Source organism: Nelumbo nucifera, chromosome 1 (assembly GCF_055504915.1).
Source record: "Nelumbo nucifera cultivar China Antique chromosome 1, China Antique-T2T, whole genome shotgun sequence".
Taxonomy (NCBI): Eukaryota; Viridiplantae; Streptophyta; class Magnoliopsida; order Proteales; family Nelumbonaceae; genus Nelumbo; species Nelumbo nucifera.
This window is the reverse complement of record NC_142649.1, coordinates 137674115-137698334: the sequence shown is the minus strand read 5'-3', so window position 1 is coordinate 137698334 and position 24220 is coordinate 137674115. Positions and strand designations below refer to the sequence as shown.

The 24220-nt window shown below is 38.3% G+C and overlaps 1 protein-coding gene, 1 long non-coding RNA gene and 1 other non-coding gene across 3 annotated transcripts; 1 reads left to right on the top strand and 2 right to left on the bottom strand.

Annotated features, from left to right (window-relative positions):
* Positions 1-2571: 2571 nt before the first annotated feature.
* LOC148803888 (uncharacterized) lies at positions 2572-4714 on the bottom strand. Its single transcript, XR_016080239.1, has 2 exons — positions 3501-4714; positions 2572-3374 (listed from the first exon to the last, which is right to left on the bottom strand). It is a non-coding gene; the product is annotated as an uncharacterized LOC148803888 (long non-coding RNA).
* Positions 4715-12246: 7532 nt separating this feature from the next.
* On the top strand, positions 12247-12966 carry LOC104612256 (uncharacterized). Its single transcript, XM_010279614.3, has one exon. It carries the CDS (start codon positions 12337-12339, stop codon positions 12601-12603), a length of 267 nt encoding a protein of 88 aa, XP_010277916.1. The 5' UTR covers positions 12247-12336; the 3' UTR covers positions 12604-12966.
* A 2555-nt stretch (positions 12967-15521) lies between these two features.
* Positions 15522-15628, bottom strand: LOC148803887 (small nucleolar RNA R71). Its single transcript, XR_016081700.1, has one exon. It is a non-coding gene; the product is annotated as a small nucleolar RNA R71 (small nucleolar RNA).
* Positions 15629-24220: the final 8592 nt, after the last annotated feature.

The following is a 24220-nucleotide window of genomic DNA, read 5'->3' as shown; positions in this document are numbered from 1 at the left end:
GCAGGGTGCAGAATTCTCTCTTCTTGATTTCAGCACTGAAGAAAATTTGATGTGTGTCTCCTAAAGGCTGCCGCCCCCTTCCTTTTTTTTTGTTAACCTAAAAAGATCCGCTCCTAATCTCATAAGGAGCTGCTTATCCAAATCATATTTGGATCAGCCTTCTCTTCAGGTGATAAGGATAAACCCTTATCTTATCTGCAGATTAGATTAGCTTTCTCCTAATCTCATTAGGAGATTTCTAGATCTGAATCAATTTCAGATCTGGACTCTTTGAGTGGATAGGGTCAAGACCCTATCCTATCTGCTAATCCATCTCAGAATTCGCCCCATTATTAACTAAATAAATAGCCCAGTTCGAAATGGGCTTTAGGCCCATTAAACTTATGTGCTCACTTAACCTTCCTAACTGTTGCCCAGTTGGGCTTCCTTGTATGGCGTAGGACCCAAGCATTGATCTACACATCAACCACATGGGTTTAGCCCTGCCTTTGTTACAAGGCCTGGCCGAATACACTGTTATGGACAGTGCACCCCCTGAAACCCATCAAATGGGCTCTATGGGCCCAACACTTACCCTAAGTGGTCCCTCGGCCAAGCTACCTTTTAACACTCAGGGACTGTGGGCAGATGCAAGATTAGCCCATCAGGTATTATCCTCAATGGTCTTACACTTAACCTCTCAGCCCATAATGATCATACACTGCCCGACAAGAGAGGACCTCTCCCTCGGCTGCAAGGAACAGTGTTGCACTCTCTACTTGTATGGATCCTGGGAATTAAAACCTTCTTGCAAACATTTTAGAAACCATAATATATATACTTTTATATCTCATATAAAATATACTTTGCAAAACAAATCTCAACGGTTGAAATCGGCTGCCGATAGTCTTGGTTTCCATCAGTGAGAGTGCATCCCCGATCATTACCTTTGTCCGACAAAGGGGCTGATCCTATCACTATGATCACCCACTCAGATGAATTCTCGGACTGTCCCAACATACCCAGGTTTTGACCCCCGCTAAGGATCTCACTGATTGGTACATCAAAGACAGCCTAATCCGACACCTAGTGCAGTATCATAATCGAGTCTAGGGGTCAGGTGTAAGTTTCTAGTTTTGCCCATCAATCTCCAAGGTCCATGGCAATATTGGAAATCTGGTCCAGTTCATAGATTCAATTAGTCGTACACTATATGTGCCTAGGGTCACACCCTGGCGGCTGAGACAAGCCACCCCAACCGATTTGGTGGCACCACAGTGTCAGCTTTGTCAGGATAGGTCTCCCCAGACCGACCCACTGGCTGTGAACATTCTAAACTAACACGAGTCTCATTAAGTGTCCAGTTTAATGGTATTACACAGAAACATACCAAGGGAACATAAATCAAATATGCACTTTTATTCATTTACAATAAACTCATAAAATACATCATTTTGATTGAAGTTAAGGGCATACAAAACTGTCTAACAGCTTGCACCAATGAAGGGAGAAATTCATTTTCTTCATGACTTCAACAAAGAAATGTCGATCCATTCTGTCGAAGGCTTTGGACATGTCTAACTTAATTACATCCCACCCCTTCTTCATTTTTTGTTATTGGCATGGTGAAGAATTAATTGAGTGAGGAAGACATGATTTGATATTTATCTCTCTTAGGAACCTAGCTTGATTCAACGCAATTAATTTTTCAAGTAAAGTCTTCATTCGATTGGCCATCCATTTAATGATGATTTTATAGATAATATTGCAGAGACTTATTGGTCTATACTCAGACGGCCTTTCTAGAGTTCTGCACTTAGAAATAAAAGTGATGCAAGTGTTGTTAATTTCCTTAAGAAGTTGTCCTGACTAGAAGAAATCAGATATTAATTGAACAATGTTTGTTCCGAGAAAACTACAATAGTATTGGAAAAAGAAGGTTGTGTATCCATCAGGACCGACCAGGGGCCTTGTGTGGATGCATTTGAAATAGTGCTTCATTAACTTTTGACATTTGAGTGTGAATGAGTTTGGGAAACTCCAAAGCGTTAAGCTGGTGGATTTGACTTGATTCATCTATACTACCAACTTGCTTGATTGCTTCTTCAAAAACATATGCTATATAGTTGTAATTGGTTAGCCACTCACCATTCCTTCCTTGGATCCACTCAATGCCTTGTATTCTCCTTTTGTGCTTCACCATTTGATTTAGTATTGTCATCTCTTGCTTTTAATGCGTCATATGGTGAAGAAGGTCTGTTTTGAGATTTGCGCCGCGTACTCCTATCTAACATGATAACAGGTCCGCATCATCACGAAAGATCCATATTCTCGAAATTGGATTTGGATCGATCCGAATAAAGTTTTGGACCGTATCCGCATCCCATCATTGGGGACGTTTTCCTAGTCGGATGGGGCTCATCTATTTATGATATAGACCTGGATCTAGCTAGTCCGTTCAGTTCAATTCAGCACCAACTTCCGAAACAAAGGATTCATCCAGAAAAATCTCGATAACCAAAATGGTGCCTCGCCTGCCTTCCTATGGGCTGTGGGCTGTGGGCCTTCCCTTTTGGTCCGGTCCCCACACGATAACACGATCGCCGCCTGTTTTCTTCGTAAATTCACGCTTTCAGCCGGCCATTGGTTTTTCTTTACAGCTTTCCGTTTCTCTGTTTTTCTTCTCTCTTAGATTAAATTATTTATTATTATATATCTTGTTGATTAAAATAAACAAAACACGGTTTTGAGTAAACCAGGATCCTTTCTCCTCTCTTCCTATAAATATATACGTTGCGTAGTCGTCGTACACCCATATAAGTCAGAACTCAAAACAAAAAAACAGCCGAAACCAAACCTTTGAAGATCTCTCTCTCTCTCTCTCTCTCTCTCTCTCAAAACCTTCATCAACAAGCCCAATTCTCTCCATTTTGATAGCTTGAAGTAGAAGAATCTCGGAGATGAGCCTGAGGTGCATGAGCAGAGTTTTCTACCAGGCGGGATCTCGGGCGATGCAAGGGATCAAGGACCAAGCTACCAAGTACGATTCCACCTTCAAATCCCTCAAAGATTCGACGACCTCTTCTGCAAAGGTGAGGCGATTCTCCAGCGCCCTCGATTCCTCCGTGAAGACCCCCAACACCGAGAAGTTGAAGCAAGCCGAGGAGTCGCTTCGGACGGTCATGTACTTGAGCTGCTGGGGTCCCAATTGAAACAGAAGAGTTGGCCCTTCTTCCATATAACCAACTCTTCTTCCCTTCTTTCTCTGATTCTCTGTAAATAAATATGTTGAACGATGGCGCCTGTAAAATAATTTCATGTATAAACATGCTTTCGTTTTACAAGTTAATTTCGTTTTGGTTCCATTGCCGTTTTGGTCAGAGCTGCCACCATACCTGAAAATGTTTTAAAAAAGAAAAGTACAAGTTAAAATGATATTTTCTGAGCTCGGTGGGCTGATTTTTGAGAGAACGGTGAAGCATTATTTTTTTTCTTACTAATTAAACAGTATATATCAATACCTTTTTTGGAGTCTTGGAGATCACATCTGCGCCCCACATTCACATTTCAGCGTGCATTAAGAGCACAGTTGGGATATGCTGTGAATTTGACTTGTAGATGCCGCATCCGGATGGACCGGATTAGAACGACACGTCAGATACAGATTTGGATTCTCTTATACATATCGTTTCGTTGGAGTTTTCCGCGTAACTATGCCTGGTTGGACCGCGTAACTATGCCTAGTGGAAGCTTCTTCGTGCTTATGTGATTTCATTTCAAACAGTGTTTTCTTTTTTTATAATTACTTAATAAAAATGTTATAACAACATATTAAGGAAAAAATAAGCAATTATTAAAAAGCCATTTAAGAGTTGTTTTTCTTTAAGTACTTATTAATAAGTGAAACTGTGAAAATTTTAGGACTAAAAAGCCCCTGTTTATATTTTTAAATACTCAGAATGTCCCTGTTTTTCTTTGAAATATATATATATGAATGAAATGAGAGTTAAAGTTGTTATTTGTATTAATATAAGGAGAAAATAACTTATCAAATATCCCCACCCTAATAAATATTTTAAAATATAATAAATGATTTGATAAGTGGGTCATCAAATAATCTTAAGTGATTATTAAAATAAATATTTTTAAAAAATACTTCCTTTAACAATCACTTATCAAACAGGGCCTTCGTTCAAGAAAAGATTAGAACAAACATTTAAATCCACCCAAGAGAAGAAATTCCTTAGCAAAATAAATGAGAAGAAAGCAAATACTAAAAATTTTTTCTCTCTCATTTTACTCAGGTAATACTGTAATAGTCATTGTTATGAATTGAACGAAGGAAAAAAAACGAAATTAATTAATTACAGGGGAAAATATTAGGAAAAGAACTCACATCCTCGAAGAAAGAAGGTCAGAGAATATGAGATCAATAAGAGATATCATTCGATTGCAAAAACAATCTAACATAATTGTTGAAGATTCTACAAATGAATTAATTGGGTCCCCAGCAGATGAGATGCATGACCTTCTCGGCCTTCTCAGCTTTCCTGACAATGTGTTTCTTATCCATGTTGGATTTCTTCTCGCGATCTACGGCACTGGAAACCCATCTGACCTGAGAGGAAGCGCCGGATTCTACTCTGGGTGTTGGCCGGGAAAGCTTGAGCCCGGTCATCGTTCCTAGCCAGCTCTGATCCTTCTGGAGATGTCGCTTGGTACCTTGTTCTAGCTTGTTAACTGAAGTGGAACCGGTCTCTTATAAAATATAAAATATAAATAGACTGGTTCATAAAATTTAATAAATTAATCTACTCCTGAGCGTCACAAATGACCAAACAGTCTCCTTTGATTATTATTATTTTTGGGTTTGAGTCGTTTGACTATCATACCTGAAACACATGTTATTCAAAAATCACTCAATTGGTATCATAAATGTGTTAATCAATCAAGTATAATTCATATGTAGGTTTTGATTGGTCAAGATTCTTCAGGTATTATGTTCTTACTACATCATATATTTTCTTTCTTTTTTTTTTAATTAAAGAAACAGCAAAACAGGAGAAGTGATTTTATTTTTAATAAATAAAAAATAAAATTATCTAAAACTCACCAATCTTTTAGTATTTCACTTAAGCTCATCATAACTTTTTAAATTCTCTAAAGAACCCCGTATTGGTGATCTATAATTTTATCAAATTTTTCTAACTACCCCTCCAAATAGTAATTAAAATAAGCACTCTAAATATTACTGGGAGAAACTGTTTGTCGTCATCTACATTCTATAACAATGAACCAGCAGGGGTGAGCCCCCTTCACTCTCCCGCCAGCTAGGTGGAGTAGGTGTGTCTTGTCCATTATTTCTAGTGTTATGATCCAATGCTTCTCTCAACATATGAACCAATCAATGGAAAATTGAATATGTCAGACATAAATCCAAACAATAACCTTTTCGATAGATAAATTGGGTTTTAAACTTGTTACAGGTTAATTCTCTTTTGTTTTACCTCTTTTTTTTTATTTTCATCTAAATTAAGGTAATTTTTGTAGAATTAGTCTTATTTTATTGGAAAACAGTGTCACATTAGTGTAAATATGTTTTTTAAAGAAACACTCGTTGTTTGATTGAGTATTTTTTCGAAAAATATTATTCAGACCAAACCTTGAAAATCAGAAAAGACGTAGTATGAGAAAACGTCTATTTTAACAATAATCATTTTTATACTGTTACTAGTAACAGGCATTGAAAAAACAATTATGTTGCACAGTAGCAACAACCCTCTCAAATTAAAAAGCTGTTTTTTGGTAAACTGCATACTAATGCAGCACCGGGTTCTTACTAGAGAAATGAGACCGGTTCAGTGAAGGGGTCACAGACTACACGTCTGCATGAGCATGTATGTAAAGGAGAAGGGGAGTTTGGGACATCTCAGTAACGTTTTCAAACCGCAGTTGACCCGGGCGGTTGGACCGTTTGGCATGAGAACTATTCAGGCAATTGATTTCGTTTTATCCTAAATTCGGCATCTGGTCAAAAACCGTTAAAAAAATTAATAAACTATTGACTTGGGCAGTCGAACCGTTGACCCATGGACCCGTTTAATAATTTTTGACCATTTTTTTTTATTTTTTTAATTTTACTATCAGAATGGGCCATCCGTTCAAACTGGATGATTGGACTGTCGACCCAAAAACCGGTGGCCATAACGGTTTCATTTTCGGGTCATTTTTTAAAACGTTGCATCTCAGCCTGCTAATTGATTGCAGGTATGAAGCAAAAGGTACGCTATCATGATTTCGAGTGGGTTCTTCTGGTGGATCCTCTTGGTTGAATTAGCTAGTTTTCAACTAGGAGGTTGTTTGGTATCGATAGCGTTTTGTACGATTTGGTCTTGAAAAATGAGACAAAATCTATTTTAAACGTTTTGTACGGTTTTTTACACCTCAGCGACAATAGTCGCCGTATAAACCAAACAGTGAAAATCGGTCTTGAAAATGAAAAACATCGAAATTTGTGCTTTTTTAATAAACGGTTCACACAATTTTTGAGAAACGGCTCAACCAAATAACTTTTTAGCCGTTTTTCTGATAAACTCATCTCTAACCGACACCGTTTCTTCCAAAGCTACATCGATACCAAATATCATCTACGTCTTAGAAACTCATTTATGAAAATATTATATTGAAAATATGTTCAATGTTAACTTCAATCAAGCTTGAAACTGAACGAATCTGTTGCCTGTCATGGAAACACCATCTGATTCAGACCTAAATGCCCCCTCTCGATGGAGAGGTCACATCCGTCAACTTGTTTCTTCAACATTAAAAAGCTGGCATTGCAAGTCTAAGCTCAAACTGTTCAAAAGCCTCTTGCAACTTTGCATTGGAAATATCTCACATGAAATAAAGCACATAAGTACAAAGATATTCATAATGCAAGGCTGTAAAGGCTGTTCAAACAATAAGATGAATTCTAATTTGACAGTAAGGCTCAGTTTGGAAAAAGTACAAATATAAATACATAAAAAATAATATAAAATACAAAGATTTTTATTTTATAAACATGATAATAAGGCTCAATTTGAAAAAAGTATAAATACAAAAATGTAAAATATGAATACATAGAAAATAATACAAAATACAAGGTTTTTTACTTTACGAATATGATAGTAATGCTCAATTTAAAAGGAGTAGAAATACAAATATATAGAATGCAAAACCTTGTATTTTGCATTATCTTTTATGTATTTGTATTGTACATATTTGTATTTATACTCTTTCCAAATTGAGCCTAAGTTTGTATTTGTTTTTGGTGTAAATGCGAATCGATGTAAAACTTCAGCATTGGATTGTGTTTACACGTGTTTATTTTTAGTGTAAATATGGACCAGTGTAAAACTCCACACCTGATTTGTATTTTCATGTATTCGTTTCTAGTGTAAAGTTTACATGGCTTACTTTTCCATCAATAATTGATGTGAATGATACATCAATTTTATCGATGTACATTTACATCAGTTATCACATTAAAAAACCTCCAATGTCCATTAAATTTTAAACCCATCGATGATTTTTCCCTCAAAAACAAACTGAACCTAAGGGATTTTGAGGAAGAAGTAGAGAGACACCCTACCATAGTTGTTGATGACGCAATGACCCTTGCTGGATGCGTTGAAGTAACAATCCTGATGACCCCTCAAAACCCAAGAGGGAGTAGTAGATTGCCACAGTCGCCGATGGCACAACAGCCCTTGTTGGCTGCATTGAAGAGCAATCATGATGACCCCATATGCAACCAAACCAACCGGTAGGGATTTTGAGGGAGTAGGTTTGATTGGGGTTGAGTCTAAAGCCATTCTAAGGAGGACGAGGAGGACAAGAGAGAGCGAGAGTATTGCCGCTTGTTTTTTGTGGTTTGTGTTTGAAAATGGAGTAAGAATGAGAGAGGAGGTATGTTTTGAAAATTTAAATAATAGCTAAGGTTAAAATGGTCTTTTTATTTATTTAATGGCAAGACTTAGGGTTTGTTCGTTTCCTCTTAATTACTCTTATCTCTTAAGAGGAATCTTTTAATTTTAAGGAGAAAAATAATTGTTTATTTTTTCTTATCTCTTAAAGTGCAATCATACAACTTTTTTTTCCAATGATACCCCCAAAGTACAAACAAAAACTCTAACATATGAGGTCAAAATAGATATTTGATAATTTTCAGAATTCAGAATTCAGAGTTCAGAACAACATTCTTTGCATTCAGAGTTCAGAGGAAAGAAAAGTTCACCAATACCAATATACTTCTTAATGTAATTATTGCACTTTTAGATGTTAGACTTGAGAGCAAACGAATAGGCCCTTAATTAATGTAAATTGAATTTCTAAAATTTTAGAGTACTTTAAGCAAGGCGTCAAACCTTAGGAGTATTGACATTTTAGTACTTTGAACTTTTAGAAATATATACTTAAATCCAACTTTGTTAAGAATAACATTAGAGTGAAGGTAAAATTACAAACATGCCTATATCTAAATTTTTTATTATTTTCATTGCTTTTATTGTTCCATTGAAATGATTTTATTCTTTGTTAAAAAGAAGTATATATTATTAATAGAATAAAAGTTCATTAATGACCAAAAGAGAATCTAAACATAAGCATTTTGTAATTTTGTCCCTAGTCAATTTTAATAGAGTTGAATTTAAATGTGTATTAGATGGCTTGTCAATTTTGATACTAACAAGTCCCAATTGAAAGTTCCCTTTTAACTCAAAGTATTGATTATCTATTGGGCAAATTTTTTTAAACTACCCTGATGGCTTAGCTAATTGACTAAGGCCCCGTTTGATGTGTTTTTTCGTGCGGTCTTTCGGCTACCTACAAGTTAGGAAGATCGAAAATCGGTCTATTCCCGTTTAGCATGCGAAAGATCTCACTGCCAAAAGATGGGGTGTCGAAAAGACACAGGAAGCTCATTTTGGGAAGCTCCAAATGAAACTTCTTGAATCTTTCGGGTTTTAATCTCGTGCAGAAAGACCTGGAACGACGCACGAAAAGATGTGCATTTTCCAAACGGTCTTCGGCTGCCCAAATCTTATGTCAAAAGCTCAATGCGTCTATTGACTGTTAGAGCTACGAGAAGATATTCTCAAAAAAACTTGCCAAACGGGCACTAACTCTACTCTTACCCTTTATATATTGTCTTAAAGTATGTTTTTAGGTTTTTGACAATTAACATTATCATGAGAAATAAAATATCAGAATTTACCCTCCATTATTTCTCAAATTTTTAAAATAAAACCTAACAGTCTCAATCCTTTAAGTTCTTTGCCTGGGTACGTGAACTCTCTCTAGGTCGTTACCAAAGATGACTACACTGATCCTCTAGCCACAGCTAGGGGCACCGCGGACTGGAGGCTGGAATACAAGTAGCTGTCGAGAGCCAGCTAGTGAGCTAAATCCGTTGCCGAGGCTTAAGGTTTGGGTCTGTTGTCGAGGCTTCTAATGAAAATTTTCAAGCAAAAGCAGGGGGTAATGGCTTTATGTTCCGACTTCCGAGTAAGATATGGTAAAGGCATCGACCAACTACAAATGGGTCAAATCGGCGAGAGGACAACGTCTTGATCAATGCTCTCATCTTGGTGAGGATCCCTTACAGGAGACCTTGTTCAATTGTCTCTATGTGAAAATAGGATCTCGATATCATGTAAATGTCATCATTGAGCTTTCCGTGCAGGTCCTAAATCTTCTCGAGAACTTTTTGATTAAATAGCCTGTAACATGTAACATGGGATTTGATGGAGGGTGATTTGCCCCGACCTCGTAGCATGGGGACACATGGGTGTGACCTTGCTTAAATGATGACTCAGCGTGATAGCACAGCAAGAGTAGCCACAACTCGGTGGGAAGGGCTCACTGCGTTTAATCTGGCAACTCGACAGGTTAGGCTACTCGCCGAGAGTCGTCTGGCTTGCACCTTCTTCCCAAGGCTGAGGAGCTCCGAGCTACCTCCAAGCTTGGGGCCCCCTGACTTTTCCTAATGTCCGAGCTCCTCCCAGTGGGTTCTAAGCCATCCCCAAAGAGGAACACCCCGATCCGCCTCTAGACACCCCGAGGTAGAGACACCTCGGGTCAGCGTTGCTGGTGTAGCTTGCCATAGGCAGCTCGGCAGAACTTGCCACAGACAGCTCGCCGCTTGTAGGGTAGCTCGGAGAAGAGCAGTTCGGCCTATCATAGGAAGACCTCCTGCCTAACAACTGTATCTGGCAAACCTGGAGACTGCGACTACGTCTTTTGTCAGACGGTGTCGTGCCCGCCACCTCTGGAAGATATCCTACATCTGATAAGTACGTACCCTGCAGCGACAGCCCCGCACGTGCCACCTCAGCCCTGTCTGTAACGGCTACGGCAGGACGACAGTGGCGGTTATACCTGCCCTGACAGAGGCAGGTGAGCCTGATTTGGCAGAGCTCTGTTATAAGTAGTCCCAATCCCAAAGGGCAGGTATCTTTTTGGCACCCGTGCTATCTGCACTCTTAGCCCCCTTTACTCTTCTTGCATTTTTCACAGAGCTCTAACTTAAGCATCGGAGTATTCCCGCCGGGCAAGTCCCTCGGGAATTCCTCGTCTTCTCCATCTCAGGTACCACCTAGGAGCCACACAACCGCTAGTTAGGAGTGACCGGATCGCGCACCATCAGAATTCATTAACCTGTAATCAACCGGTAATCGGCCTGAATCGTGTCTACTCGGTTATTAATAACACACTACTTAAACGTAGGAAGAATGTGAATTTCAACAGGGACAAGAAACAAATTGACATTACAAAGAGATACAACACGATTATGGCATCTTCAGTTATTTTAATACAAATAGTTTATTTTTCCTTTTTCTATTTTTTCTTGTTTTTTCCTTCCTTTCCAGTCTCTTTCTCATGCCCTCCTTTATCCTAATTGCATTGCTTTACTTCAAATGAATTAAAAGAAGAAATTAAGTTGGAATGAGTTGGATGTTTCAAGGCGTAGAGACCTGCAGCACATTCTTGATGATAGTGGGCATGAAGTTTGAAACCCACAACATGGGTATCCATCCGTATTGCAGCCTCACTAGAACCATCGCTGCTTGCTAGACCGAGAGCTGAGCCCGGCATCAGGATCTTCATTTCTTTGTTCTCCTTAATCTCCCTTATATCTTGATCATTTACTCCTCCCTATCAACTCGTGGATCAAGTTCATATCTCTGTTCTGATCTCGTTGGGAATCCAAACCGCACAGTTCTGCAGTCCCAAAGTATTAGATAGCTCAACCAAACTGGTATATATAAAAGATGGTATGCCTATCCATTGACTTCCGAATCTCTTGCGTCAGCATTCGGACATGCCGGCCAGCTTCCTCCTGTCTGATCATCCTATATATCAACCTCTCTGTCAAGCTCCCAAACCTTCTTCTTCTTCTACAAGGGTGATTGCAGTTGCACAAGAGACTAGGGCAGTGAGAAAGCTGGAACGTGTGCAGGGCATAAGTCCAGCCATTGATCAAATGGGCTTCCTCCAAGAAAACCAAAACCCAGTGACGGAATACAACCTAGCTACAAAACTAGTGTCGTTAACACCATCCTCTACCAACCTGCTAAACCCAGCAGAGGTGGGGAAAAGTGGTTTTGGTACTGGGTGAGTGGGTTCTTTCTGTAGTTCTTAGCAGAGCAGATGAATTGAAAATATCAAATTCTCCTATGGGTGAAGGAAAAAGTAGCTTATCTGAAGGATAACATTGTGTTTTAAGAAAATTTTATACTTTACCTAGTGTCACATGTGAACAAATTGACGGACGTTAACAGCAGTAGGATTTAGATAATTGTCAAAAAAACTTAAAGGTATCTTAAAGATTATTTCAAAACAATAGGGATAAGTAAGTGAATTTCCTAAACTACGAGTAGTTTAAGAAATTTGTCTAATTTACCAAAAAAAAATAATAGAAAACAAGTGGCTGTAATTTTCGCAAGACTCAAATGTTCTACGTATGTGTTAACGTAACTATTACTCAACATGTGCGTCCAGGTGTGGTTTGAAATTTAAATGAAAGCTTCACTGCTGGCGTTTCTGCCATGGTTTCGAAGAAATCTGCATACTTACAGGGGAAGGGGGAAGCTGTTGGCAACTAGGACCCACCAGCTTTGTCTGTTTTTTTCTGAAACCGGTTGGCTCCACAGGTTTTGTAAATTTATTTCTACCGACTCCCACCTTCCACCACGACTCTTTGCTTTATATATACAGTTCTCGCCTTCCTAGACTAAAACTTTGTTTCCGTCATTGAAAATTGAAAGAGGACAAGGTTCGGTCAACAGTTGTACTGGGGATAGGGGAGAGCAAGGGATGAGTTCGTCGGGTTCGACGAAGAAAGCTTGGATCGTAGGGGCGAGCGTTGGAGCAGTTGAGGTCCTGAAGGATCAGGGGTTCTGTAGATGGAATTACACTATCCGGTCGCTGCACCAACATGCTAACAACAATCTGAGATCATATTCACAGGCGAAGAAGCTCTCTTCTTCCTCTTCTGCAATGAAGAAAACCACGAAGAGGATGAAGCAGACGGAGGAATCGCTGAGGAAAGTCATGTACTTGAGCTGCTGGGGTCTCAACTGAAGCGAAGCTGAGACTGAGAACGGGTTCAGTTGGAGTCTTTGGAGAGACAGAACACCAAAGAGAATATACATGAACAAGCGATATGTTGAGCGTCACTGTGATTTCTGTTCAGAGTTATAACTTGTAATTATTTAAAATACAAATATATCAATATACTGAACATTTTGATCAAAACAAAGTCTCTGGCTTGTCAAATTGGTTATCTTAGCCTGCGATCATGTAGGATATCCCATTCATTTTGGCGACATGATCGCCTTTCTTATGTAGCTATAAAAAGAAAGGATTTCTCTGTTTAATTCGTTATGTATATGGCGTGTATTGATGAATCAGTTTTAAGAATCTCTTTATTTTTTTTTTGGTAACGACGATTTTCATTAAACAAACACATGTACAACTGACGACAATTCCAACAACTTAAAAGCAAAACAACAATGGTAAACACAAAATACAGTTCGAAGTTCTCCTATTTCCTAGATATTAGAATTAACAAAAACATCTGAATAGAAGTTGTTGTTCAGGTGATGGTTGAACTTGGCCAAGGATGCCACATGGCAATCTACGTCGATATCACGGGGTGTCTTGCACAGACAAAGAAACGGATTCCGCCAAATAAGAGAGAACCTCCCAAAGACCACAACAGATGCCCTGGACAACCTCAAAAGCCTTATCCATATGGGACAGGGACACCCAATTATAAATAGGTATTCTCCACTGATGAGAGTATAATTTATTATATTATTATCTCTAATTATTCTGTCTTTTATACTAAATTAGCATCTAATTGGACTCATATCTCTTGTATTTTGGTCCAGGGTATGAAAGAAGGCATCAAGAGCAAAGAAAGACAAATCGGATGATTTTTTCACAGTTTCGACATCGTTCAGTGATCTGGGCCTAACTCACATCTCCGAACTCTAAATGGGCTGATTCAATATCCATTGGAAAGATAAGAGAAAAAATCACAACTTTCATGTTTTGGGCTTTCTCAGATTCGGCCTGCATCGAAGTCAAATCTGGGCCCGAAGTCGGGAAAATTTCGTAGAAAGGCCCAATCCGCAGCTGAAGCCCAACTCGCAGAAAAGCCTGGCTGAAACCCAATTCGCAAAGGAGGTCTATTACGAATCCAAGAACAAGAAACTAAGAAGAATCCTTCTAGATCTAAATTCTTGATGTAATCTTAGAGTAAAAAAGGGATTGAGTTCAAGAGATAAAGAGATAGGATTAGAATTATGATAGGACTTTCTATTTCTTGAAAAGATCAACTTCAAGAGAAAGTAGGAGACCACCCTCTCCCCTTTGATCTAAAAGAAGGAGGGGGCAGACTAGAAGGATTATCACTTGATCACTGAATCATTCAATCATTCAACTTCTGATCTGAATCAAGAAGCAAGGAGCAATCAGTCAAGAAGGGTTCAAGAATTCAAGAAACTTGAAGAAGAGGATATCTCAACACTATGGGCGAATTCAAGAGTTCTTTCTTCCCCTTTGTTTGTTTTAATTCTTCCATTACGAACTGATTTGTTTCTTGCTAGGGCTATGGAAAGCCTAACCATGTTAATGAATATATTTTTATCTTCTTGATTTATCCAAGATTGTGATTTCCATATAGTCTGTGAATTATTGTGCTTAATGCAATTAAGAGCTTGGCCACCTCTTAATTGATTTGGGTTATGTGAATGAATTGAGAGAGGAATTCACATAATTGACAGAATAATTCATAGTGTGAATTGAATGGTATATAGAGATATATATACATGATTCATCTAAATTTAATGGTTTTCTTGGACCTAATGCACTTCCATCTTGAGAGCTCTACTCGAGAGATCGAAGGGTTACCTGATGGGCGTAGGTTTAGTATATCTCGAGAGAGAATATTAAATAAATTTGTGAAAATCTCAGCTTATGGGAATAACATTTAGTCTTGGATAATTGGACCCATCAATATTCATTACATTGGTTAGGTGAACCAAAAGTCCTAGCGATTTCATCATTGCATATTCGGTTAGTGATCACCTTTGTTTCCATTTTCTCTTTGTTCCGGTTTTTATTTTCAGTAGTTATTGTTTCCTTAAATCTAAATTTCGACTATCCAAATAATTAGGGAAGAATGTGATTTTAATACTTATTTTGTTAAATCCCCGTGGAAACGATATTATTATACTAGTTGATAACTAGTGCACTTGCTAGAGTTATATATTTATAGCTATCAAGTTTTTGGCGCCATTGCCGGGGATTTAATCTTAAAATAATATTAGAATTTGTTAACTTTGATTAATTTGGACTTTTTATTTCTGTTATTATTTTTATTATTATTATTGTTTCCTATTTCTTTTTATTTCTGTTATTATTTTTATTTTTATTTGTTCGAATTCTTGTTAGTTCAGAATTACTAGTGCACGACACGCACTAGGCAGGAAGGATTAGCAGAATTCGATCCTGAGATTGAGAGGACCCTTCGTTTGTTGCAAAGGGCCAACAAAGGAAAAGCAAGAGAAGAGGTTGTTATTTGCGAACTAGCCATAGAGATAGAAGGAGAGATGGCAGAAGGAAATCGCACCCTCTTGGACTATACTTGTCCAAACATTGATGGGGTGACATCCAGCATTTGCAAGCCTACCATCCATGCCAATAATTTTGAAATAAAGCCTGCAATAATTCAAATGATCCAAACTAGTATTCAGTTTAGTGGGTTACCAAGTGATGACCCTAATGCACACATCGTTAACTTCCTTGAAATATGTGATACATTTAAACACAATGGAGTTAGTGATGATGCAATTAGGTTAAGATTATTTCCTTTTTCATTGTGTGATAGAGCTAAAGATTGGCTCAACTCACTCCCTGCAGGAAGCATCACCACTTGGAATGATTTAACCTAGAAATTTTTGGCTAAATATTTCCCACCCTCCAAACCAGCAAAGTTAATTAATGATATTACCACTTTTGCTCAATTTGAGAGGGAGTTCTTGTATGAAGCAGGGGAACGATTCAAGGAAATGCTTATGAAGTGTCCTCACCACGGGATACCAACTTGGCGATAGATTCAGACTTTTTACAATGGTATTAACCCCTCTAATCGATCTATTATTGATGCAGCCGCAGATGGTACGATCATGAGAAAAACACCGGAAGAAGCTTATGACCTAATAGAGGAGTTGGTGTCAAACAGCTACCAATGGAGCAATGATCGAACCAATCAGAGGGGAGTACACCATATCGATTCCCTTGCAGCCATATTTGTGCAACTTGCTAGTCTGAATAAGAAGTTTGATGCTTTTAATATTGCAGCCATTAATACACCATCTAGCATCTCATGTGATTTATGTGGACAAATAGGACATGCCAATTCTGATTGTCAATTAAATAGTCCTTTATTTCCCATGAGAATGCTAATTTTATCTCTCATGCTGGCAGGACAAATTATAACCCATATTCAAATACATACAACCCAGGGTGGAGGAGTCATCCCAACTTCTCTTGGAGCAACAATCATCAAAAGGCACCCATGGGATTCCAACCACAGCCGCCCCCACAAGAAAAAAAGAGTAATTTGGAAGAGATGATTTCTAAGTTCATCAATGCTACTGAAGCAAGATTCCAAAGCCATGAAGCATCGATTAAGAACTTAGAAGTTCAAATGGGGCAGGTTGTGAGCATGTTATCAGAGAAGAAAGAAGGAAGGCTGCCTAGCAACACAGAAAAGAATCCCAAAGAGCATGTGAACGCCATAGCCTTAAGAAGCGGGAAGACAATCGGCGAAGCCCCAGAAAATGACAAGAAAGCTGAAATGGCCGATTTACAAAAGAAGAATGAGGGAAGCACCCCTAAACTAAATTTACATGAAATTAAACTTCCTATCCCCTACCCTGGAAGAGTCTTGAAGGCTAAATTAGATAGACAATTTGAGAAATTTTTGGAAGTGTTTAAAAAGATCCATATTAACCTTCCTCTTCTTGATCTATTGTCACAGATGCCGAAGTATGCTAAATTCCTGAAAAAGGTAATGTCCAACAAAAGAAAGTGGGAGGATGGTGAGATGGTAAAACTAAACGAAGAATGTTCAGCAATTCTTCAAAAGAAATTGCCCCCAAAGCTTAAGGATCCAAGGAGTTTTTCTATACCTTGCACCATAGGGAATACTGAATTTGAAAAAGCTTTATGTGATTTAGGTGCTAGTATAAATTTAATGCCTTATTCTATTTTTGAAAAACTTGGACTGCATGAACTAACATCTACAACTATTATCCTGCAATTAGCTGATAGAAGCATTAAATATCCTAGGGGAATAGTAGAAGATGTTTTGGTCAAAGTGGGCAATTTTATTATTCCTGCTGATTTCGTTGTGTTGGATATGGAGGAAGATAGGACAATGCCGTTGATTCTAGGGAGACCTTTTCTTGCTACTGGTGATGCTTTAATTGATGTGCGAAAATGTCTACTCACCCTTAGAATCAATGGTGAAGAAGTGGTGTTCAATGTATTTAAAACCATGGAACATCCCAACACAATTGAACATGAAATTTATGCAATCGATAGCATTGATGTTGGTGCAGCCGAAGTAGACACATCTAAATCAGAAGATACGCTGAAAGTTGCACTTAACAATAGTCCTAACCAATTGCAACAAGCAGAGCAGAAGTTTGTACTGAAATCGGAATTGCGAAATTTGACTTCTGAGCCAGATTCTTTTACAATTCATAATGCATCTTTACCTCCATCTCACACAAAACCCCTCCCATCTATTGTGCAGGTCCCTATTCCAGGTTTAAACCCACCTATGAAGGATGAAAGAGGGAAACACCGGAAGTTAAAAACCAAGTGGGGTAGACCCTTTAAAGGGGCTAAAGTATTCCCTCATGGAGCGATTGAAATACATAATGATGATGGGAATACATTCAAGGTAAATGGACAGCGGTTGAAGCATTACATCGAAGGAGAACAACTCACCCACCATGGGTCCGTTCTCTCCTTGAAACCGCCATGAAGAAAAGGTGAAAGTCAAGCTCACGACTTAAAACGAGCGCTTGTGGGAGGCAACCCATAAAGTTTAGTTACTTGTTTGTTTAGTTTTTTTTTCTTCTTTCTTATGAGTGTGTTTTTCTCTTTTTCGTATCTCACATCTGCAAGATCTCAACGAGGCATTCAGAGAAGTCCTCTTAAATCTCTCTCCTTGTTCTTATCATGCATATTTCATACATTGAGGACAATGTATATCTTAAGTGTGGGGGAGGAGTAAGGGGTTGATAAATTTTTTTGAACTCTAGCATGCTTTGATCATCACTTTTTAACCTTTCCTTTTGAAATTTCTACTCCTTAGAAACTTGTTTTTGAATGATTGCAAACCACCTTGAATCATGTGCTTAGGTAGGATAGACAAGAAAGGATGCAGGCAAATCTAGCTGAAATTTTTGGCTATGGAAGGTATTTCAATAGTTTGAATGATCAACGGGCAAGATGCAATACAGAGTTGACCCATGTGAGCATTTGGTTTCTAACGGACAAACAGGGGTTGATTATTCTAGAACTTGTTTTGTTAGGCATGTTGAGACCACGATAATGAGTTCATGTATTGGAACGTGTTATCCAAAAAAAAAAAAAGAACTCATGTGAGATGGAGCATAAAATGCACTTACACCGAGAGAAAAAAGAGTTAGTGTGAGATGGAGCATAAAATGAACTCACACTAAAAGAATAAAAAAAGGGTGAGATGGAGCATAAAATGCACTCATCCTTAGATCCCAAACCCTAATTCACCTTTCGATGCAGTGGACTCATGATAAGTGGTGGAGATGTGACACACAAGCAAGCTTATGGTAGTAACATTCCTTGTTTTGTTCTGAAAAATCGTGAGAGGGTATTTTTGAATCTTGTTACATGTGATTATGAAAACAAAGAGGGCTTACTCTAGCCCTAAATTATTCATGCGAAGAGATGCATGCTCCCCTTGATTGTCGATCTCACTTGGGGACATGAGGATTGGCGATTTAAGACTATTCTTGGACAAGTTAAAAAGGAAAAGAAGTGGACGAAGGGAAGAAGCATGGATACTAATCAAGGCTTGCGGGAGAACCAATACCCTGTTGAGAAAAATCCAAGACCATCTTTTAGTTAGCTTGTTCTTGTTTTAATTTTGTTTTGAGTTTTGTCTTGCCCGAGGACGGGCAAGAGTTTAAGTGTGGGGGATTTGATGAGAGTAGAATTTACATATTTTTATCCCCAATTATTCTGTCTTTTATACTAAATTAGCATCTAATTGGACTCATATCTCTTGTATTTTGGTCCAGGGTGTGAAATAAGGCATCAAGAGCAAAGAAAGACAAATCGGATGATTTTTTCATAGTTTCGACATCGTCTAGTGATCTGGGCCTAACTCACGTCTCTGAACTCCGAATGGGCTGATTCAAGATCCACTAGAACGACAAGAGAAAAAGCCACAACTTTCATATTTTGGGCTTTCTCAGATTCGGCCTGGATCGAAGTCAAATCTGGGCCCGAAGTCGGGGAAATTTCGTAGGAAAACCCAATCCGCAGCTGAAGCCCAACTCGCAGAAAAGCCTGGCTGAAGCCCAATTCGCAAAGGAGGTCTATTACAAATCTAATAACAAGAAACTAAGAAGAATCCTTCTAGATCTAAATTCTTGATGTAATCTTAGAGTGAAAAAGGGATTGAGTTCAAGAGATAAAGAGATAGGATTAGAATTAGGATAGGACTTTCTATTTCTTGAAAAGATCAACTTCAAGAGAAAGTAGGAGACCACCCTCTCCCCTTTGATCTAAAAGGAGGGGGCAGATTAGGAGGATTATCACTTGATCACTGAATCATTCAATCATTCAACTTCTGATCTGAATCAAGAAGCAAGGAGCAATCAGTCAAGAAGGATTCAAGAAAGGTTCAAGAATTCAAGAAACTTGAAGAAGAGGAGATCTCAACACTATGGGCGAATTCAAGAGTTCTTTCTTCCCCTTTGTTTGTTTTAATTCTTCCATTATGAACTGATTTGTTTCTTGCTAGGGCTATGGAAAGCCTAACCATGTTAATGAATATATTTTTATCTTCTTGATTTATCTAAGATTGTGATTTCCATATAGTCTATGAATTATTGTGCTTAATGCAATTAAGAGCTTGGCCACCTCTTAATTGATTTGGGTTATGTGAATGAATTGAGAGAGGAATTCACATAATTGATAGAATAATTCATAGTGTGAATTGAATGGTATATAGAGATATATAATAATGATTCATCTGAATTTAATGGTTTTGTTGGACCTAATGCACTTCCATCTTGAGAGCTCTACTCAAGAGATCGAAGGGTTACCTGATGGGCGTAGGTTTAGTATATCTCGAGAGAGAATATTAAATAAATTTGTGAAAAATCTCAGCTTATGGGAATAACAATTAGTCTTGGATAATTGGACCCATCAATATTCATTACATTGGTTAGGTGAACCAAAAGTCCTAGCGATTTCATCATTGCATATTCGGTTAGTGATCACCTTTGTTTCCATTTTCTCTTTGTTCCAGTTTTTATTTTCAGTAGTTCTTGTTCCCTTAAATCTAAATTTTGATTGTCCAAATAATTAGGGAAGACTGTGATTCTAATACTTATTTTGTTAAATCCCCGTGGGAACGATATTATTATACTAGTTGATAACTAGTGCACTTGCTAGAGTTATATATTTATAGCTATCACCCACTTAAGGTAGGTAAGAGACTTTTGGAAGAACACTTTTTGAATGCCTCTCTACACTATCTCTTTTGCCCAGACTAGCATTATTTCAACTTGTTCGGCCCGGCCACGTCTTTCTCTACCCAACTGACTTGAGCGTTAGAGTATCTACCCGAAGAACAACTCCTCGTGCCTCTGACCTTTCCCTTGGTTGCAAATCTCAGTGCGTAGTTTCGTCCTTCCACCTCAGTCTTATCCAGTTGGCAGGACTATTTAATTGTGTCCTCGATTCGAAACGCCTCGAATCAAACATCAACTATTTGTGTAACTAGGACATCTCTACGACCTAGAAATTTTCCTTGTAACAAGGTATGGGTCCATTACCCAACCATAATTGGATAGTGGATACAATTAGGGTGGGTTGGGACACCTGGGTTTGGGGCTTATGGCTAGACCTTTTCATGGGCCAAGTAGCCCAATGGGCTAGGTAGGCCTGACCTGTTTTAAATCGGGCTTGGACAAAATTTTAAGCCCATGGGCTCGGGTTCGGATTTTCTGAAATAAGTCTGACCCGATAATATTAAATATATAACAAAAATATAATATATATGTTAATAATACATAATATATTATATAATAATAAAATTAATAGCAAAAAAAGTATTATGTATATTAATGTATAAAATATTATAGAGTATATAATATATTATTAATAATATATAATTAATATGTTATAAAATACCTATCAAAGTCAAGCTTCGGGCTTTATATAGAACCAAGCTCAGGCTCAAAATCTAGATCCAATGGTCAGGCCAGACTTAGGCTCAGGCCTAATAATTTTCTGTTTAGGCAAAATCTAGTCCAGCCCTTCAACAGGTCTAGTTGTGGCTTTATGGGTGAAAACAAATAAGGTCTAACTCCTAACCAGAAAAAAAAGTCCAGACTCAATGGGTTATTATTAATTAGGCCCCACTATTCTCGTTCCACACGAAAGAAATTCTCAATTTTCAAATGCTCGGTTTGAAACTTAGTACTAATTAATTGATGGATTGGGTGTGGGACCCTATAGGCCATATCATAAATAGACCAAGACAAATGAAGAGGGTGTTTGGTTCCGTGGGCAAGGAGTGTTCATGAGGGGATGAGAGATCCATCCCATGGACGTCCAAAGATTGCGGAATAAGGGGCGAATTTCAAAAAATTTTTCTCTTCCTTCAACTGGGAATCACATTCCCTATTTAGAAAATCATATTTTCAAGGATCATTCTTGAACTGTAAACTGAACCAGATCTGAACCAAAAGGAATAGGAGAGAATTATACCTGATACAGAAAAGTAGTATCTCCCAATGGAGGTGTTCACTCCCAAGGAAGGATCCAAAGACTGCTCCCACTAAAGATGGCGCAGTGCAGGATGGAGCAGAATCAGCAGTGTTCTTCTCCAAGAACTCTATTCTTCGCAAGAATCAACAGGATGGTACGTGAGCACAGCTTCCTATCAATCGTTTCTCAAAGAACTGATGCAAAAATCCAATCTTGACTTCTCCCACAACTGGAGATCGAACTAGCAAACAGGGCGGCAAGAACAGGAAGGCGGCAAGAGAGTATTCGCAGGGTGCAAAATTCTCTCTTCTTGTTTTCAGCACTAAAGGAAATCTGATGTGTGTCTCTTAGACTGCCACCCCCTTCTTTTGTTAACCTAAAGGATCTTCTCCTAATCCAATTAGGAGCAGCTTATCTAAATCATATTTGGATAAGACTTCTCTTTAGGTGATAGGGATAAACCCTTATCTTATCTGCAGATTAGATTAGTTTTCTCCTAATCTCATTAGGAGGTTTCTAAATCTGAATCACATTCAGATCTGGACTCTCTGAGTGGATAGGGTCAAGACCATATCCTATCTGCTAATCCATCTCAGAATTCGCCCCTTCAATTAACTAAATGAATAGCCCAGTTCGAAATGGGCTTTAGGCCCATTAAGCTTATGTGCTCATTTAACCTTCCAAACTGCTGCCCAGTTGGGCTTCCTTGTATGGCGTGGGACCCAAGCATTGATCTACACATCAGCCACATGGGTTCGGCCCAGCCTTTGTTTCAAGGCTTGGCCGAATACACTGTTAAAGGTAGTGCACCCCCTGAAACCCATCGAATGGGCTCTATGGGCCCAACACTTACCCTAAGTGGTCCCTGGGCCAAGCCACCTTTCAACACCTAGGGACTGTGGGCAGATGCAAGATTAGCCCATCAGGTATTATCCTCAATGGTCTTACACTTAACCTCTCAGCCCATAATGATCATACACTACCCGACAAGAGAGGACCTCTCCCTCAGCTGCAAGGAACAGTGTTGCACTCTCCACTTATATGGATCCCGGGAATTAAAGCCTTCTTGCAAACATTTTAGAAACCATAATATATATACTTTTATATCTCATATAAAATATACTTTGCAAAGCAAATCTCAACGGTTGAAATCGGCTGCCGGCAGTCTTGGTTTCCATCAGTGAGAGTGCATCCCCGATCATTACCTTTGTCTGACAAAGGGGTTGATCCTATCACTATGATCACCCACTCAGATGAATTCTCGGACAGTCCCAACATACCCAGGTTTTGACCCCCGCTAAGGATCTCACTGATTGGTACATCAAAGACCGCCCAATCCGACACCTAGTGTAGTATCATAATCGAGTCTAGGGGTCGGGTGTAACTTTCCAATTTTGCCCATCAATCTCCAAGGTCCAGGGCAATACTAGAAATCTGGTCCAGTTCATAGATTCAATTAATCCTACACATGTGCCTAGGGTCTCACCCTGGCAGTTGAGACAGGCCACCCAACCGACTTGGTGGCACCACAGTGTCAACCTTGTCAGAATAGGTCTCCCTAGACCAATCCACTAGCTATGAACATTCTAAACTAACACAAGTCTCATTAAGTGTCCAGTTTAAGGGTATTACACAGAAACATACCAAGGGAACATGAATCAAATATGCACTTTTATTCATTTACAATAAACTCATAAAATACATCATTCTGATTGAAGTTAAGGGCATACAAAACTGTCTAACAGTTCATGGTTCGGTTAAGTGAACCGTGGGGTATATTTTGTAACTGAATCGGTAGTATTGGTTTTGGAAAAATCAGTAATCAAAATTGAACCAAAACCTATTGGTTAACTGGTTGACCGGTTTGGTTAATCGTCGGTTCAGTTTGTCGGTTTTTTAATTTTTACAATATATATTATAAAATATATATAAATATATAATAAAAAACTATAAATATATATATAAACTATTATATTTTAAATAATAAATAATATATCATATATTATAAATATATATATATTTATATATAATGCATATTTATTAATTTGTAATATATATAAAATATATAAAAATATATGTATACTGGTCGGTTCGGTTAACTATCGGTTTTCTGTACTGGTTAATCAAAATCGAACAGACCGATTCAGTTAACGATTTTTCGGTTTGGTTTCAGTCGATTCAGTTTTTTGGTCTTTTTGTTCACCCCTAGTGGGCATCGGGCATTGGGGGAAACAAGTAGGGAAACATTAAATTCGTATTTCCCCTAATGCCCCAACTTATGTGGCATACTTTTATGGGGTGTTAAGTTGAGATGAAAAGTAAGAAAAGTTAAAGCAATGCCTAACCAAACAATAAAAGTAAAAAATGTTTAAAGTAAAGTTTTATAAAATTCTGTTTAGGATATGGTGTGGATGGAATTAGTTATCCTTAAGGCTATGTTTGGTTTGAAGGAAAAGGTAGGAAAAGGAAGAGAAAGACAGGAAAACTAATACAAGGGATGTAAACGTTTCATTACCTTTCTCTTCCTTTCCTTATATTTTCCTACAAACCAAACATAACCTAATAGGAACCGCAAGAACCATACTCTGTTCCTGACCCCGACTTTGGAAGAAATTCTTGTCACCCTCCA